The sequence below is a fragment of the Pimephales promelas genome, chromosome 7, assembly GCF_988280905.1.
Source record: "Pimephales promelas chromosome 7, fPimPro1.hap1.1, whole genome shotgun sequence".
Lineage (NCBI taxonomy): Eukaryota > Metazoa > Chordata > Actinopteri > Cypriniformes > Leuciscidae > Pimephales > Pimephales promelas.
In genome coordinates this window covers 34,743,348-34,760,499 of record NC_142775.1, presented here as the reverse complement: position 1 = coordinate 34,760,499, position 17,152 = coordinate 34,743,348, and the positions used below count along the sequence as shown (strand labels likewise).

Genomic DNA, 17,152 nt, shown 5'->3' with positions numbered 1-17,152 from the left:
GAAAATCAAATGTTGAAAGTTAGATTCATGTTTTGAGAATTTCCCGAGAACACACGTGCCACTAGTGAGTCTTAAAGAGGACATTTTCAAGATGTAGCGATGCACCAATTGACAGGCCACCAATCAGAAGCAGATTTATTACCATATATAGAATTTTTATGATATCAGCGCAAACTAAATTCACATAAACATGAATCCGAGGAGGACTGCACTTTGTATTCATAGATTGTTGAGAGCCCAGATGGTTTTGCCCACACTCACGTACCTTCAGGTGATAACCCGAACCGTCTGTGGATGGGTCCTCTGCAAACCCGCTACTGTCAGACTGCTGGCTGGTAGTCCTCAATAACCGCTCTGTAGGAGAAACAACACGGGCACCAAAACTGAGTGTGAATGACTAATTTCCCAACGGTAAAAGACTTCTCAAATCTAAAGCTAGTTTATCATTCATGCGTATGAGTTAAGGCATAGATCTCATTATTTAGGTTCAGTGTGGTGAACATTGTAAATTATTGCCACACATTTGTCTGTTTTCCTGTCAATTAATCACTGTAATATTAACAAGTTTGATAGCATAATGTTGCATATCACAGAACATAATTATGACTCCAACAACTTAAACTTGAATCTAGAACATTCTTCTAGTGAGCATCTACTAAATTCTACCACACGAGGTCAGACCTGCTCTATACTGTTTCTAAAAGACATACTTAAAGTCCCCTTTCAGCACTTTAGGGCTGGGCTTTTGGACAGCATGATAGACAGAAGAAAACAGAGGAAAATCTGTGATTCTAAGGAAAGACAACCCGATATGATCACATTTGTTGCATTCTCAGTAGGAATGAGTCATAGCATTTCTATCTTAATTGAAATTTAAATCTTACTGATTGTCATGTTGCAAACAATACCATAGAAAACGTAACTGCAAAACCTGCTGCTAAGAGGTCTCATGATATGTGTTTTGAATACTTCAAAATTGCAAATAGCAAAAACAAATTCAGTTTCCTGGTAGCGTGACTGATAACCGCAGTCAGTCCACACTCACCGCTGCCATCTCGAGACATGCCACCAGGACCAGAAAGAGCTTCATCCTCATTACTCTGCAACTGCAAAGAAATAGATTGTTACCATTCTAAAAGATTACAACACAGCAGAATAGTCAACACTTCAACATCACAGCAGTTTTAGATACTCAAAAGATGCAGCTCATAAGAGCCTATGTTAGAAAATGTGGTATGACCACGGGCCAGTGTATAAAATGACCTGATAACAGTTCTGGGTGGTTTTGACAGACAGATAGTCACACCCCAAACTCAAACTATTGGTTGAGTCAATGTTGCTATATCATGCCGTGTCGGGATGCTCAAACAAAAAATTAGAGATTATTCTATCATCATTTACTAACTCTCATGTTGGTCCAAACCTGTAAGACTTACTATCTACAGTCTATCTGTATAACATAAAAATATATATTTTATACAATGCTGGCATCCAAAGAACATTGGACCCATTGACTTTCATTGTATGGTTAAAATACAGACATTTTTCAAACTAACGTCTTTTGTGTTTGAAAGAAGAGTGTCGGTCATGACCGTTTGGAATGACAATTTTAATTTTGGGTGAACTATCCCTTTAAGTAGGGAAACACTCTAAACAATCAACTTTTCAAGCATGCAAAAAAAGATATACAAATAAATCGAACCATTAATTTATTAATTGTATATTAATATTATAAACGAATATTATTATTATGTCTTCACTAGTAATGTACAATTAATATTTAACTGTTCAATTAATTTATAATATATTATAATTTTACAACTTTTGACTATGGGTTAAAAAATACTATAGCAAAAACAACTAGCCTAACTAATATTTTAAGCATTATTAAAGACAACTAAACACTCAGTATTTAGAAAAGAACAATAAAGACAACTGAACAAAGATACAACAGTTTTTTAAGGTTTTCATGAACTATTCAGATACAGACACTGCAATCAAATGTAAAAATAACAGCACTTTACTTTATAAATAAAATATACATTAGAAAATATCGTTACAAAAGTTATTCACTCCAAAACAGCGAGTACATTTTCTGTCTTTTGTTGTCTGATTAACGCAATTATAGAGACGGCAGTAGGATTATTAGGCTGCTGTCACTTTAAGAGCCGCACGAATACAATACACTGTTACACGTGTTTTCTAATCAACTTTTTTCGTTCACTTAAGACATAACCAATTTGTGTACTATTTTGTACACATTTTTGAGCGTATTTGTCAGCTCAAGTGCAAAAAGATGTGGAAGAAAACTCTGTTTAGTATTGCGCACTATACAGTATGAGAGGCGGCTTTCTGTGCGCATGCTTTAGATGTGTGCAAAAACAGCGTGTGGGTCGTTGTGCGCCCGAATGGTTTAAAGTCATATTAAAATGCACACAAAGGAATCAATAAGAGGAATATACATTTCCATTTTATAACACATATCTGATTCCAGACCTTAAAGGGATACTCCACTTTTTTTTGGAAATAGGCTCATTTTACAACCCCCTCAGTTAAACAGTTGAGTTTGACCGTTTTCGAATCCATTCAGATGATTTTCTGATATTTAGAATAATATTAGTAACCAGACAGTTTCTGGTCTCATTGACTTCCATAGTAGGAAAAAAATATACTATGGAAGTCAATGAGACCAGAAACTGTCTGGTTACTGATATTCTTCTAAATATCAGAAAATGGGCTGAATGCATTTGAAAATGGTAAAACTCAACTGTTTAACTCTGAGGGAGTTGTAAAATGAGCCTATTTCCATAAAAAGTGGAGTATTCCTTTAAGTATCTGGTTTCAGAATTGGAATCGATTTTTGATTCCCAAGTCTGCTATTAGGAATTAGATTCATGCTCCAACATAATCAAAGGCAAAACCATAATCCCCAGAAAATACTCCAGGCACTCCATGTTCCCAACTTATTTTTAGCTTTAAGTGTCATGACCCTCTGCTGTTTTTACAACAAAATGCACACAAAAGAAACTTTAGGGGAAACTTGGAGATGATTGTCAGCGTGAGAACTGGACAAGGGAAAGCAGGGAGGATTGTTTTGGTAAAGTGGAAGCAAGAGGGAACTGTACCTCCTCCATTTCAAAGGAGTCTCTGGGCTGGCCGAGCAGGTGGGCTATGTGTGGGTTGGGCAGCAGGTTGGATGGTTCTTTATCTGGGGTGGAAGTGATGGTGTTCTGGTGCTCGTGCTCTTTGAGATCCCTCTCGTCAGAAACGCGACTGATGCTAACCAGGACCGGGGAAAGGGGCGTGTCTTTGTCCAGAGCTGGTGACGGACTGGAGTGATCACCATTTGTCAACGTAGAGTCCTTAGCTAGAGGTTCTGGGATTTCTCCGTTGAGTGATGGCTCTGAGATACATTGCTGTGCTTCCTCGGTCACTGTTGCCAGAGATGAATCTTTTTTCCTAAAGACTTTCTGCTGTGGCTTGTGCTCGGTATCCGTCAGCCCGTCCCGTATGTCAGAGTTCACGCTCTCTGGGCCGTCGGCATCAGGCACCGAAGGCTGTCTGGCCGATCCCTCCGTGCCGGAGGCCATCAGGTTCTGTCTCGTAATGTTCCGTTTTAGAATTTTGGCCGCATTCAGAGCCGAATTATTCCTTTTTAATGGAGGCGTTTTAACCTCTATTTCGCCATTGCCGATTTTCTCCATGGGTCTTCCGGACACTTGAGAGTAGATTTCTGTGAAAACGTTTGCCACCGTAGCCAGTACTTCTGTTTGACGGAATCGACCTATAGAAAAAGGAGAGCAAACTTTAAAGAGAAACTAAACACTAAACCAACTTTTTTTAGTTAATGATCTGCAAGAATGGATCTTTATTAATACCAGTCATTGATTCGAGTAACTTTTTTTTGACATTTATTTATAAAGTGTTCTATTTCTACAATATATGGTGTAAAAACATCTTAGTGCTGCCCTCTTCAGGTTGAACGGTGGCTACTGCAGTTGAATTTTCCTATTGGATGTTCCACACTTCGTGACGTACGCAGGTTTCAGCTCACCACGCGAGCTACGCCCTTGGCAGTTTAAAAACCATCTTGTGTCGTCAAAACCATTGTAGGGAGTCAGGAATTGGAATTGTGAGTATTGAAAACGACCAGAATAGAGTGTTTTAGTATCTATTTTCGTCTCTGATGGGGTCAGCCCACTTTTTCAGCATTTTCAAATATTGCCAGTGGGTGGAGTCAGGCTCTGACCAGGGGTTTAGTTACCCTTTAAATGATTTACTCAAGAAAAAAAAAAGGAACAATAGAAAGCACTTTTCAAATAGCGTTTCCCACAACTGGGGCCTATACGAACAAAAACGAGGGCAAAACGAACTCGGACCAATCAGCTGTGAGCAAAGTGACACATGTCTGACACGATAAAAGTCACTCCACCAGTTTCTACTCCAAATTAAAGGTCAATACATAAATTATTTTTAAAGACAAAATCTTCTGGCTTTTAGAAATGGCTATTTTGAATAATATATGGTTACACTTTATTTCGATAGTCACTTTAGACGTTCTACTAATTATAAGTAACTTTTCAACTACATGTCAAGTAACTCTCATTAGAATATTACTATATTATCATAGACTGTCAGTAGACTGTTAGCTTATGGTTAGGAGAATAAGTTTACTTATAGTCGCCAAGTTACTTATAGTCAGTTGAATGTCTGTTGGGGGACCAACAAAAAAAAGTGTTAGAAGATATTAAGCTGACAGTCTACTAATACTCTAATGACAGTCAGTTAACATGTAGTTGAAAAATTACTTATAGTTAGTAGAATGTCTAAAGTGGACTATCAAAATAAAGTGTTACCTAATAAATTTGTATGATTTAGGAATTATTTATGTAATTATTATACCCTTAAACGATCTCACATGTACAATTTCAGTTCATCTATTATTATTATTATTACGCAGATTTTAAATGAATGCAAGTATATAAAGGTAGTATAAATACACTATAAAAAGACTAAATGTGAGCTTAATGTTCAATTCTCTCTATACTTTTATCAACTGTATAAACTAACTTCACAACTTTTACTTGCACTAATATAGCAAGACCTTTTCTTTTAGTTGTCCTCTTTCATAGACAGCTATTTTCGTCTTGCTGTGTAAATTTGTTTAAATTTAAAAAGGTGAATTGCACTGCTTCTCTCACGAAATTCATTTGAATGAGTTTGTTCAACTACCATCATGGTACAGGCCCCTGCTATTGTAAAAAAATGAAAGTATAAAAAAAAAATACAAAATAATAATATATTGCATTTTGTAATAATAAAGTAAAATAAATAATGGATTGTAAAAATAATATATGATAATATGAATTATATAAGGCTTAAACAAAACAAATTATAAATGAATTACTGACAAATAAAAGTACCCTTAAAAGTAACGCATTGTAAATTAGACTGCATTGACCACAGGAGTCATCATTCTGAACATTGGACAGAATTGACTTACTTTAACCACAGGTTAATCATGTCAGACTCACAATGAGTCAAGAATTGTTTCTGTATATGTTTCTGATTTTCCATTGGCAATGTTTAAAATGCTAAATTAGTAAGGTTAGTTAACTCCAACAAATAAGTAATTACAGTGCTTTGAATTTATGTAAGTGAAGCATGTATTTTATGGAAGAAAAAAAAAATGATAGGGCCTCTCGGTGCAAAAAACAAGATCCGGTTTTGTGTCAATGTTTTTTTATCAACATCAAGCTCGTCATTATGGCTGACATAACGGGAAAAGATTTGACAATACTGCAGGCATGTAATGGAATGATAACAAGTGATAACAAGCCAGTGATGTGTGGTGCTCAGAAATCAATCGTCTTCATTTATCTCCAGCAATGCAGCCAGGCTGTCTGAGTCAGCGTTCAGGAACGGCTCGCAGGACATGTGCCAGAAAAAGAAAAGAGGAACAGAGAGTGTGGTTTTCTGTGAAAGAGGGACAAGCAAGTCCGATTCGAGATCACAGCCCCCGCATTTAGGGAGGAAGAAGCAAGAGTTATGCAAGAATAGACAACAAGACATGGGGGAACAAGTCCACAAAACGTGAATAAACATTCAAATCCACTTCTTGGTCGAAATGCCCGCCTAGTGAGGTTTGAGCATAAACAGTTGGTTAGTCTAGGTTGTGAAAGTGTCAAAATAACTGTTTACTACTAACCTAATAAAACTGTTGCTGTCTCTCAGCAATATTATTTGTTCTATTACTTCTATTGTTTCCTTCTTGTTTATTTTAAAACTGACAGCAATAATTCATCGAATAATACCTTGTATGATAATCTGAATGTTTATTTTAAACGAATAGACCTAAATTAGAGTCTTTATTAATATTTATATTTTAATTTTCAAAGTTAAAGTGTACAATTTTCTGCACTTTTAGCACCATCAAATGGAATTGAAATCTGTTTATTTGAAAAAACGAATTAATAAAATTGACAACTACATTCAAACAAAGCTTTTCAGATAATTATATTAAATATGACTATAATAAAACATAATATAAAAATATCATGAATTGTATAGGGATTCAACAAATAAACAAACAAATAAATAAAATGCTAAATTAAAATAATTTACTTAACTTATGCTGTATATTCTTTGTTATGTTTATATTCATATGTTAATATTTAAAAGGTAATCCAGACAGACAGACAGACAGACAGACAGATAGATAGATAGATAGACAGACAGATAGACAGATAGATAGATAGACAGACAGATAGATAGATAGATAGATAGATAGATAGATAGATAGATAGATAGATAGATAGATAGATAGATAGATAGATAGATAGATAGATAGATAGATAGATAGATAGATAGATAGATAGATAGATAGATAGATAGATAGATAGATAGATAGATAGATAGATAGATAGATAGATGACTTCTGTAAAGTCATATCATAGCTTTTTGTGAGAAACTAAATACTTTTCACTTTTTAATGCAAATACAGGCTTTTATGATTCTTTTCTTGGTTTCGGAAATACATAAAGGGTGAGTAAATTATAACTGGTATTTTACTTCAACAGTTCCCAGCCAGACCAGCACTTACTAAAACTATGCAACAAAGCGAACCAAATGCAAATGCAGTGCACTCACGATCAACAAAACAGGCCTTATTACAGACTTCACACATCCCTACCCTCACCAAGGTTCTTCCTGTTCCGATGCTTTGTCTTGGCTCAGTGAGATTTATGCAAATGTAGGCCAACACAAAAGCTGGCACAGAGCTGGCACACAGGCCGAATCCTGATGTGAGCGGATGGCAGAATCAGCTCTGCTGCGCCACAGCCTGCTTGTCACTTTCTCTCTCCGTTGCCGTCTGTCTCTGCCTCTCATTTCGGTGCCCACGGAGGACAATGGCTTTGTTGTGCTCTACTTCTACTGAGGCTGAACAGCCCTCGCACACACAGCGAGTGTTTGAGGGTTAGGAGCTCAGTGTTTGGTTGAAGATATGGAGTAACTGAGAAACGTCCATGGATTAGATGTTCTGCAATGCGGTCTTAGAGACAAACATGCTTCTTGTCTAGGCACCACAACTTCCCTCAACTCTTCTCTTTTATATAGTTAAATACTTGTATGTAGTGGTGAGTGTAAGCAATGCTTCCTTTTCTCTCTCTCTGGTCCCAGGATCGATAATGCAATTAAGGATAATTTGATATCAAAATCCTGGCTGATAATGATACCGTTAGATATTTTCATGTTAACGGTTGAAAATTAATAAAATAATGTCCAATTTTAAAATTCTACACTATTTTGTCAAAATATATTAATTAAAACAGATTTTTTTTATTCATTTTTGAAATGCTGGAAGTGAATTTAGGCATATATATATAAATGGACATTAATTTTATATTCAACAGTGTTATTAAATTATTCGTTTTTTAATGCACAGTTAAATAATTGATGCCACTGATAAACAAAAAATAAAACAAATATTGGTCAATAATGATATATCATTCATCCCTAAATTCAATTGCATATCAGAAATATGCATTTAATTAAACCACGTTAATAGACTAAAAGCAAACAAAACACAAGAACGTTTTCTGAAACATTACTGAGATTAAGAAAGGAAGGCATTTCAGATGGAAAAAAATATTGAAAATAACTTAGTAGATCGGTATCGGTGCAAATATCGCTTTCACTTGAGAGCAAGGAGCGAGTGGGAATTTTTGAAAACCTGGAGTGGAGGTACTGGGGAATGCTTTGCATGTGAGCCAAAAAGGAAAGTCTTTTCAAAAAGCAGAGGAAGTTAAGTTATTTTAAAGATTTCTAGGACAAATATTTTTTATTTGCAATAACATGCACAATGAATTGTGCACAATAAACGTGCATTAAGAAAGTAAACAGTTGATTTGAAAGTTGTTCGGTTGCCTAGCTACAATGTTATTTCTAAGCATTAAGGCCATGCGAAACGAAACAATGATGTAATGATTATTTTTCAGATTAAAGAAAGGGGAGGGGATAAATGTAGGCATTTTTAAATGCTTGCTACACCCTGCATGCAACATTTAATATTTCCCTCAATTAATCATTTCGATCGGTGTGAACCACGGGGGCAGAAATGCCATCAAACATGATAGATTCTGTTGACAGCTCAGTTGACATACTTGTTAGGGCATAGTTCGGGTTCTCCAGCTCCATGCGCTGAATCTGGGCTCCCAGGTAAACTTTGATGTCGATGCCCTTGGCGCCAGAAGACGAGTTGAAGAAGCGAGAAGGGATTTTTGAGGCGATGTCGGGCTCCTCCTGTCCAAAGCCGAGGTTGTATAAAATCTCCTCTGGATCCTCCTCATACAGGTCCAGCAGTTCCGAAACACTGCAGGAAAAACAACATCCGTGAAGACAAACGATATTTGCCAAAGTGATGCATAACAGACACTGCATATAAAGATCTTCTTATTAACACTTTACAATAAGGTTAACATTAGTTAAAGGGTTAGTTCACCCAAAAATGAAAATTCTGTCAGTATTTACTCACCCTCATGCTGTTCCAAACCTTTATGTGTTTATTTGTTCTGCTGAACACAAAGGAAGATATCTGGAAGAATGTTTTAATCAAACAGATCTCATTCCCCATTGACTACCATAGTATGTATTTTTTCCTACTATGGTAGTCAATGGGGAATTAGATCGGTTTGATTAAAACATTCTTCCAAATATCGTCCTTTGTGTATAGCAGAACAAATAATCAAACAGATCTCATTCCCCATTGACTACCATAGTAGGAAAAAATACATACTATGGTAGTCAATGGGGAATGAGATCTGTTTGATTAAAACAATCTTCCAGATATCTTCCTTTGTGTTCAGCAGAACAAATAAACACATAGAGGTTTGAAACAACATTAGGGTGAGTAAATACTGACAGAATTTTCATTTTTGGGTGAACTAACCCTTTAACATGCATACAAACAACTCTGCATAAACCTTCTGTCAGAAGACACTTCAGCATAAGCATGGTTTACAGTTCAATGCCGCCACAAAAATGGACAAGTTTGCTGATTTTCAACCATCTTTGTATGCAGTAGTTGTTACACACCTTATTTATTATAAAAATTATTTTTAAGATATGAGAGATGTATGAACTACTGCACAGTTACAGTACGTAGGAAATACGATGCCATGGAAAATTGTATTTCTTTCTATTTAGCATATATATATATATATATATTAGGGCTGTCAAACGATTATAAATATAAAAAAAATTTATAAATACAGACACATGCATGTATATTTAAGAAATAAATATTTTTTATATATAAAAAAAAAGTATATTTATATATAATATAAGTTATATATAAATCTATATACATTATATAAATGAAAATATTTCTTAAATATATAAAAGCATGTGCGTGTATTTATATGTATATACAAAATAATTACACACAGTGCACCCACATATACTGTATTATGTAAAGACAAACTTTTATTTTGGATGCGATTAATCGTTTGACAGCCCTAACATGTGTATATAATATATATATATATATATATATATATATATATATATATATATAAAAAATAAATATATAATACTATATAATTAGTAATAGCTATTTAACTAGTCAGATATCAGCCAACTAATTGGTCTATCACTAATCTGAAACATAAGTAAAAGTTATTTAAATATAGCCAGATTATCATTAACTGTAGTAAAAATTTAATTAAAATGATTATACATTTATTGTATTCAAACTCCTTGCCTAATCACTGAGTTGTTGTGGATTCACAAGCACATCGGTTTTACATGTGTAAATAACTTTAGTCCATCATTGCTGTAAAGTACCTGGACACTGTGGTGCTGCTCTTAGCAGAGCCTGTGGAGTTCATACTTCTGCCCTTCTGTTTGAACTGGCTCCTTTTGGCCTTGGCTGGCATTTCAAAGCTGGGGAAAGAAGACAGTCATCCACCTGTGACTAGACCAACAGAAGATGGGAACATTTTTGAAGTCCTGCTTACCCATTGGCCTCTGTTTTTGTGCTGCTGTTCTGGAGGTGATTGGCTGTAGAGAGAAAGAAGAATATAGGCTTAACTGTGCTGGATTCCTACCGAATTTGATACCAAATTCCTCTCAAACCACCTGTCGACCTTTGACACAACAAGTCTAGTTAGCAAAAGCCCTGACTGTCATTTTAGCATTGTGGGAATAGTCCAAATTTATTTATTTATTTTTCGAAAGAGCTTTATTTAACATTGTGATAATGTTAATTTCCAAAAGTGATTTATTCACCTGAGAACATCCACTCTGGACGACAATCCACTTTTCCTCAGCACTTAGAGCACAATGACAGAATTATATGTGCACACATCCTAACCTGCCAAGCGATTCGTGTTACAAATCACATTAGACACCAGGTTTTAGTTCACTAAAGAGGACAGGATTGAACACAGAGACGCTGAGGACATTAGCCAGAGATTCATCCTGGTTTACATGCATTCATCCATCAGCCTCAGGTGTAAATGCTCAACCTCAAATTTCCCACAACTGGTGCTGCCTGATTCCTGTGCTTTAGTCAATAAGTGCGGATAGGAGCCGAGTCATTCAGTGGAACTAGTCTGGACTCGTTTCTTCACATACAGACACAGTGAGGGGTGAAATCTGGTCGACGGCAGTTTCACAATGGCTTGTGGCAAGTCTGCAGAAAAATGTTTCTCCTCAACTTGTTGTGTTGTTTAAACTAGTCATTCTACAACTGACAAAATACACCCACACATAAAATAGCATAATAACCAAGGGCATATAGCCTAGTATAATTGATGGCCCATTACAAAAGCAAACAATGCAAGTGCTTTACCACATTTCATACCGTTAAAGGAGTAGTTCACTTTTTAAAAAAACTTTTGCTGATAATTCACTCACACCCATGCCATCCAAGATATCCGTGTCATTCTTTCTTCAGTCGAAAAGAAATTAAAGTTTTTGATGAAAACCTTCCAGGATTTTTCTCCATTTAATGCACTTCAGTGGGAACAAAACGATTCAAGGTCCAAAAGACAGTTTCAGTGCAAACTGTTCAAAGGGCTTTAAACGATTCCAGACGATGAATAAAGGTCTTATCATGTGAAACGATCGCTCATTTAAAAAAAAACAAAAAAGTTTAAGTTTTATAAGCTCAAATGGTCACCTTGCTCTGTTTGATGCACGTTCGTGAATCTCCTGTTCGAACTCGTTCTTCAAAATGAAGAATCTTTTTTCGTGTCATTTGGTTCATTCAACGAACGAAATGAATGAGTTGACTCTGGAAAAGATTCGTTCATTTTGATAAACGAGCTCGAACAGGAGAGTCACGAACGTGCATCACAGAACAGAGCAAGGCGACCATTTGAGCTTATAAAACTTAAACTTTGTTATTTATTTTTTAAATGAGCGATCGTTTCACTTGATAAGACCCTTATTCATCGTCTGGATTCGTTTAAAGCCCTTTGAACAGTTTGCAGTTTACACTGAAACCGTCTTTTAGACCTTGAACTGTTTGGTTCCCATTGAAGTCCATTATATGGAGAAAAATCCTGGAATGTTTTTTATCAAAAACCTTAATTTCTTTTCGACTGAAGAAAGAATGACATGGACATCTTGGATGACATGGGGGTGAGTGAATTTTCAGCAAAAGTTTTTTTTTTTAAAGAGAACTACTCCTTTAATATTGTTATTAAATTACTTTGTCATAAATATTGTTTTATTACTGTGTTTTTTGAAACATTACTAAAGTTTAAGTAGCACACACAGGTTCCAAAGTTAACACTAACCAAGCAAAGACGTGCATGAGTCAAAATCAACATTCAGCCTTCTAAAAAATGTTTTCCACAGCGAAATATCAAGGATGCCAACATTTTTCCCTCCAGAAACAATTTAAAAATATAAATATATGCAATTCAGAATATAAAAAATATAAACATATCACATACATAGTGTTTATATACACATGCATACAATATTTTAGTTTTAAAACATATAAAATGAAATAAAAATTAAATGTATTTTAATATATATTAATTTTAAGAAAACACCATAAATATTGAAAAACGTATGGCCGATAAGCAAAATGTATGGCTTGAAAATGTGCCATATTGGACGTAACAAACAAAAACAATCCACTTCCTAATTACACATTAGCATTAAATAGTTCCTCACCACAAATATTAGCTAACTAACATCAGACTTCTGCTACACCTCTGCGAGAACTAAAGTGGAATTAAAAGTCAGCCGCAAAGTCACTTTTATTATTTAAGCGTACCTCTCCCGCTAACACATGGTCCATAAGGTGCACCATGAAACCAGAGATAAGTTACCCGATGTGCCAACACCAGTCTATCAACCAGAATATCACATACATGTGCGAGCATGTCACTGTCTGTCTTTAACAGCAACAGAATCCAAATAGAAAGTATACAATAAACAACACAAAAACTGACAACAGACCCATTAGGTTTTAATAACAACACCACAGGCGGCCAGCAGTCATTCTTGTTTGTCAACCGGTTCATTAACCTCTAAGAAGCTACGCGGGATTCTTGGAATACTTCGGCACATTTCTCACAAAGAAACACACTTGAGAGCAATTACATCTGATTGGGGGATAAAGTAGCGAGTACTTACCCTCAGCTCCCAGGGACAGGTCATCTTCAAAGCTACAGCCATTCTTTAATGGCCCTGAAAAACAAAGAGAACAGCTTTCAGAGAGCAAACACTTCACCCTGACCAATCGCTAACAACAAGTGATCATTTCCCATTCTCTTCAACATAAAAAAAACCCCACTTGAATACATCCAAGTACTTCAGAGCCTGAAAGTGGCTATGGCTTGCACGCACTTAGAGATTAAGAGAGTAAATATTTACTCTTAAGTGCAATTGCCTTACCTACAAAGTTATCAGAAAGACTGACGATGCAGTTTCCAATGAACTGATCCATAACACATTATCTGGCTCTTGGCTTCAGTCCTGTATAGTGTTAATCCCTGAAGAACCGTTCATCTAATCAAGCACTGCTTTGCCAGGAGTGTGTGGGGGTCTGCTATTGGCCCCAAAGCAGCATACGTGTGCGCGCGCATGTGTGTGTGCCGATGAACGTGCATGTGCGCTGGAGTGCACGGTGAGGTCTTGCTCCAAAGTTCACAAGGAGTGGTGGAGAAGAGAGTCAGCCAGCAGTTGAGTAACTTTTACAGTAAACCCGATCCCAGAACGTCAACACGCAACTTATGTAAATGCAAATAAACGCATCACTTTTGGTCTGAAGAAGATAAGCTCACCTCTGGACGGACTGCCGCTCTGTTCATCCAAAGAGGCCCTGAGAGGAGTCCTGTTGAAAGATCAATAACACGTCATATCCTCTCCTTACTCTCGCCAGATCTCTCCCTAAAAACACGCTCAAACGTCCTTCCCTCCCGTGTTCGTTTCTTCGTACACACTGCAAAGCCCTGACACAGATTCCCTTGGTACTTACGAAACGCCGCCTTCGAAATCCCCTGCCACTTTCATCCAGACACCTGGAGATCCGAACGGCGTGAGAAAAAAAACGCACCGCGTACAACGAGGCTAAGAATAGCTCACGCCATGTTTCACAACAGCTGCAGCACCACTGAAAGTCTTTCAGGCTCCGGATATCCAGCAAACTCTCTGCGGCAGAGACACTTACATTTCCTGTCAGCCTGTAGGAGGATGTCTGTCTCATGTGTGTTTAATGATAATGAGCAGGAATTGGGAATAGGACGAGCACGAGGTATTTTTATTGACCTAGTGTGTGGCACCGGGTTCAACGGGGGAATTTGCAGTAGTTCTGAGCATTTGATTAAATCAACTATGAAGGAAGATATCACCCAAAAATAAAAAAATACGCTCATTATTGAAGTCTCAAATAAATGCCGTTCTTTTGAACCTTAAGTAACACTTTATTTTACACTGTCCTTGTTACATGTAAACAGCAAAATATGCATAATTACATGTAGCTAGCCCAAACCAAACCCTATTACTAACCCTAATCCGATAGTAAGTACATATGTAGGCTAGGTAATTATTATTACAGAGTATTTAAATGTATAATTACACTGGCACAGGCACCTTAAAATAAAGTGTAAACAAACTTTCTATTCATCAACATTGATAATAATAAAAGTTTTTTTGAGCAGCAAATCAGCATATTAGAATAATTTCTGAAGGATCATGTGACAATGAAGCGTAACGATGCTGAAAATTCAGCTTTGCCATCACAGGAATAAATAACATTATAAAACATATTCAAATCAAATGGAGATTAGTTATTTTAAATTTTGTCATAATATTTCACAATATACTTTTTTAACTGAATGTTTCATCAAATAAACACCGCTTCGGTGAGCCTTCTTTCAAAAAGAGTCTTAAAACGTTTTAAATATATATATATGAAGAGTTCAGATGCAAAAGCCTCTAAATGCCATTTGAAATTTTCTTCTTTAATGATGATTTTTATCAAACTTGTATATTTAAGTTCAGTAATTTCACTTAAATGGCAATGATAATTACCTATTAATTGTTATTTAAGTGAAATTACTGAACTTAAATATACAAGTTTGATAAAAATCATCATTAAAGAAGAAAATTTCAAATGGCATTTAGAGGCTTTTGCATCTGAACTCTTCATATATATATATATATATATATATATTACTACCAACCCCAAACTTTAAAAGGTTTACATGTCATAATTATAATGGCCCATATCAAATGTGATTTGGCTCTGTTTTATCTTTTATTTTTTTCACTTTGGAACAACAACATAACTTCATCAATGTGAATAATTCCAAACCTGTTGGAAAAACCTTTACAAGCACACCAGCTTCTAAACTCAAAGATTCAGATTATGACCGCAATCATTGACAACAAACGATTCTCAAGTCTTTAACGAAAATAGTTGAGTAAATGACCTTAAAGGAGTAGTTCACTTTTCAAAAAACTTTTGCTGATAATTTTCTCACCCCCATGTCATCCAAGATATCCATGTCATTCTTTCTTCAGTCGAAAAGAAATTAAGGTTTTTGATGAAAACATTCCAGGATTTTCTCCATATAATGCACTTCATTGGGAACCAAATGGTTCAGGTCCAAACGATTCCAGACGACGAATAAGGGTCTTATCAAGCGAAACGATCGCTCATTTAAAAAAAAACAAAGTTTAAGTTTTATAAGCTCAAATGCTCACCTTGCTCTGTTCTGTAATGCACGTTCGTGACTCTCCTGTTCGAATTCATTCATCAAAATGAACAAATCTTTTCTGAGTCAATTCGTTCGTTTCGTTCGTTGAATGAACCAAATGACTCGGAAAAAGATTTGTCCATTTTGATGAATGAATTCGAACAGGAGAGTCACGAACGTGCATTACAGAACAGAGCAAGGCGAGCATTTGAGCTTATAAAACTTAAACTTTGTTTTAATGAGCGATCGTTTTGCTTGATAAGACCCTTATTCATCGCCTGGAATCGTTTAAAGCCCTTTGAACAGTTTGCAGTTTGTACTGAAAGTGTCTTTTGGACCTTGAACCGTTTGGTTCCCAATGAAGTGCATTATATGGAGAAAAATCCTGGAATGTTATCAAAAACCTTAATTTCTTTTCGGCTGAAGAAAGAATGACATGGATATCTTGGATGACATGGGGGTGAGTAAATTATCAGCAAAAGTTTTTTCAAAAGTGAACTACTCCTTTAAGACAATTTTTTTTGTCAATGCTCAAACAAACATGCAAGGCTTCCTTTTAGATCACAAGATGAAACGGCAGACAGGGACACGCACCAACAACTCTGGAATCTTGGTTTTGTTTTTCACAGGGAAGGTTTATGTTGGTCATGAGGGACGTATATCTACAAAGTAAATAAATGGCCCTTTCCTCCTACGTTTAAGAGCTAAACAGTAGTGCATCTTAAAAAAAAACAGCCTGGCAGTACAGAGAGAAAGACAAAAAACTCTCTGAGGACAACTTCAGCTTTAATGGGCCCCTACAGACCCAGAAAAGCCACCAAAAAAAAACCTTGCAGCACAAAGGACAATAGTAAGTCCTCAAGTAAAGACTTTCCTGACTCTGGGAAGATCCCGGTCTATTCACACAATTCTCTCAAATTTACAGCTTGTCAGAGACAGGAGAGAGAATGCTTTTCTCTGCCAGAACGCATCTGAGCGATTTGTTTACTTACCGATTCACGTCACAGCATGGCGTGTACACACATCTTTCTCACACTATTTGCATTTTATGAACAGTGTTTTTTTTTAGGTAACTCACCTGCAGGTCCTGAGCCAGTTCTCTACTTGATTTGGATTAGGACCTGAGGAAAAAGAGAATACAAGTAACCGTTCTGTGTAATAACCAAATTAATTTCCCTAAAAGTAACATCAAACAAACAAATCTCACTGTGACGACAAACACGGCACTCTCTGAGTCTGAACTACCACTGCGATTCCTATTTTTCAAAAAACTTTTCTTGCTCTTAACTGGTTTATCATGACTTGCATGGAGAATAAAATGCCAAGGCAAGCAGACAAACCTCTTTAAATCACTCCGTTACTACATTATGACTTCCAATAAACCTTCAAACACCCAAAAGATGTGTTGACAACTCCGATTCAAAAGATAA

At 36.1% G+C, this 17,152-nt stretch overlaps 1 protein-coding gene across 2 annotated transcripts in view; it reads right to left on the bottom strand.

Moving 5' to 3' along the window:
- The window catches only part of itprid2 (ITPR interacting domain containing 2), a 30,812-nt gene that overhangs the window by 12,100 nt on the left and 1,560 nt on the right, over positions 1-17,152 (bottom strand). Inside the window, exons 2-10 of one of the 2 annotated variants that reach the window (XM_039683242.2) lie at positions 16,801-16,843; positions 13,806-13,855; positions 13,156-13,209; positions 10,518-10,560; positions 10,345-10,443; positions 8,664-8,872; positions 3,126-3,784; positions 1,046-1,106; positions 266-354 (exon numbers count right to left, since the gene is read on the bottom strand). In XM_039683242.2, coding sequence (XP_039539176.2) covers positions 266-354; positions 1,046-1,106; positions 3,126-3,784; positions 8,664-8,872; positions 10,345-10,443; positions 10,518-10,560; positions 13,156-13,209; positions 13,806-13,855; positions 16,801-16,843 — 1,307 coding nt within the window. Of the gene's footprint in view, positions 1-265; positions 355-1,045; positions 1,107-3,125; positions 3,785-8,663; positions 8,873-10,344; positions 10,444-10,517; positions 10,561-13,155; positions 13,210-13,416; positions 13,527-13,805; positions 13,856-16,800; positions 16,844-17,152 lie in introns of those variants that run through there. The other variant, XM_039683244.2, reaches the window with a different exon arrangement.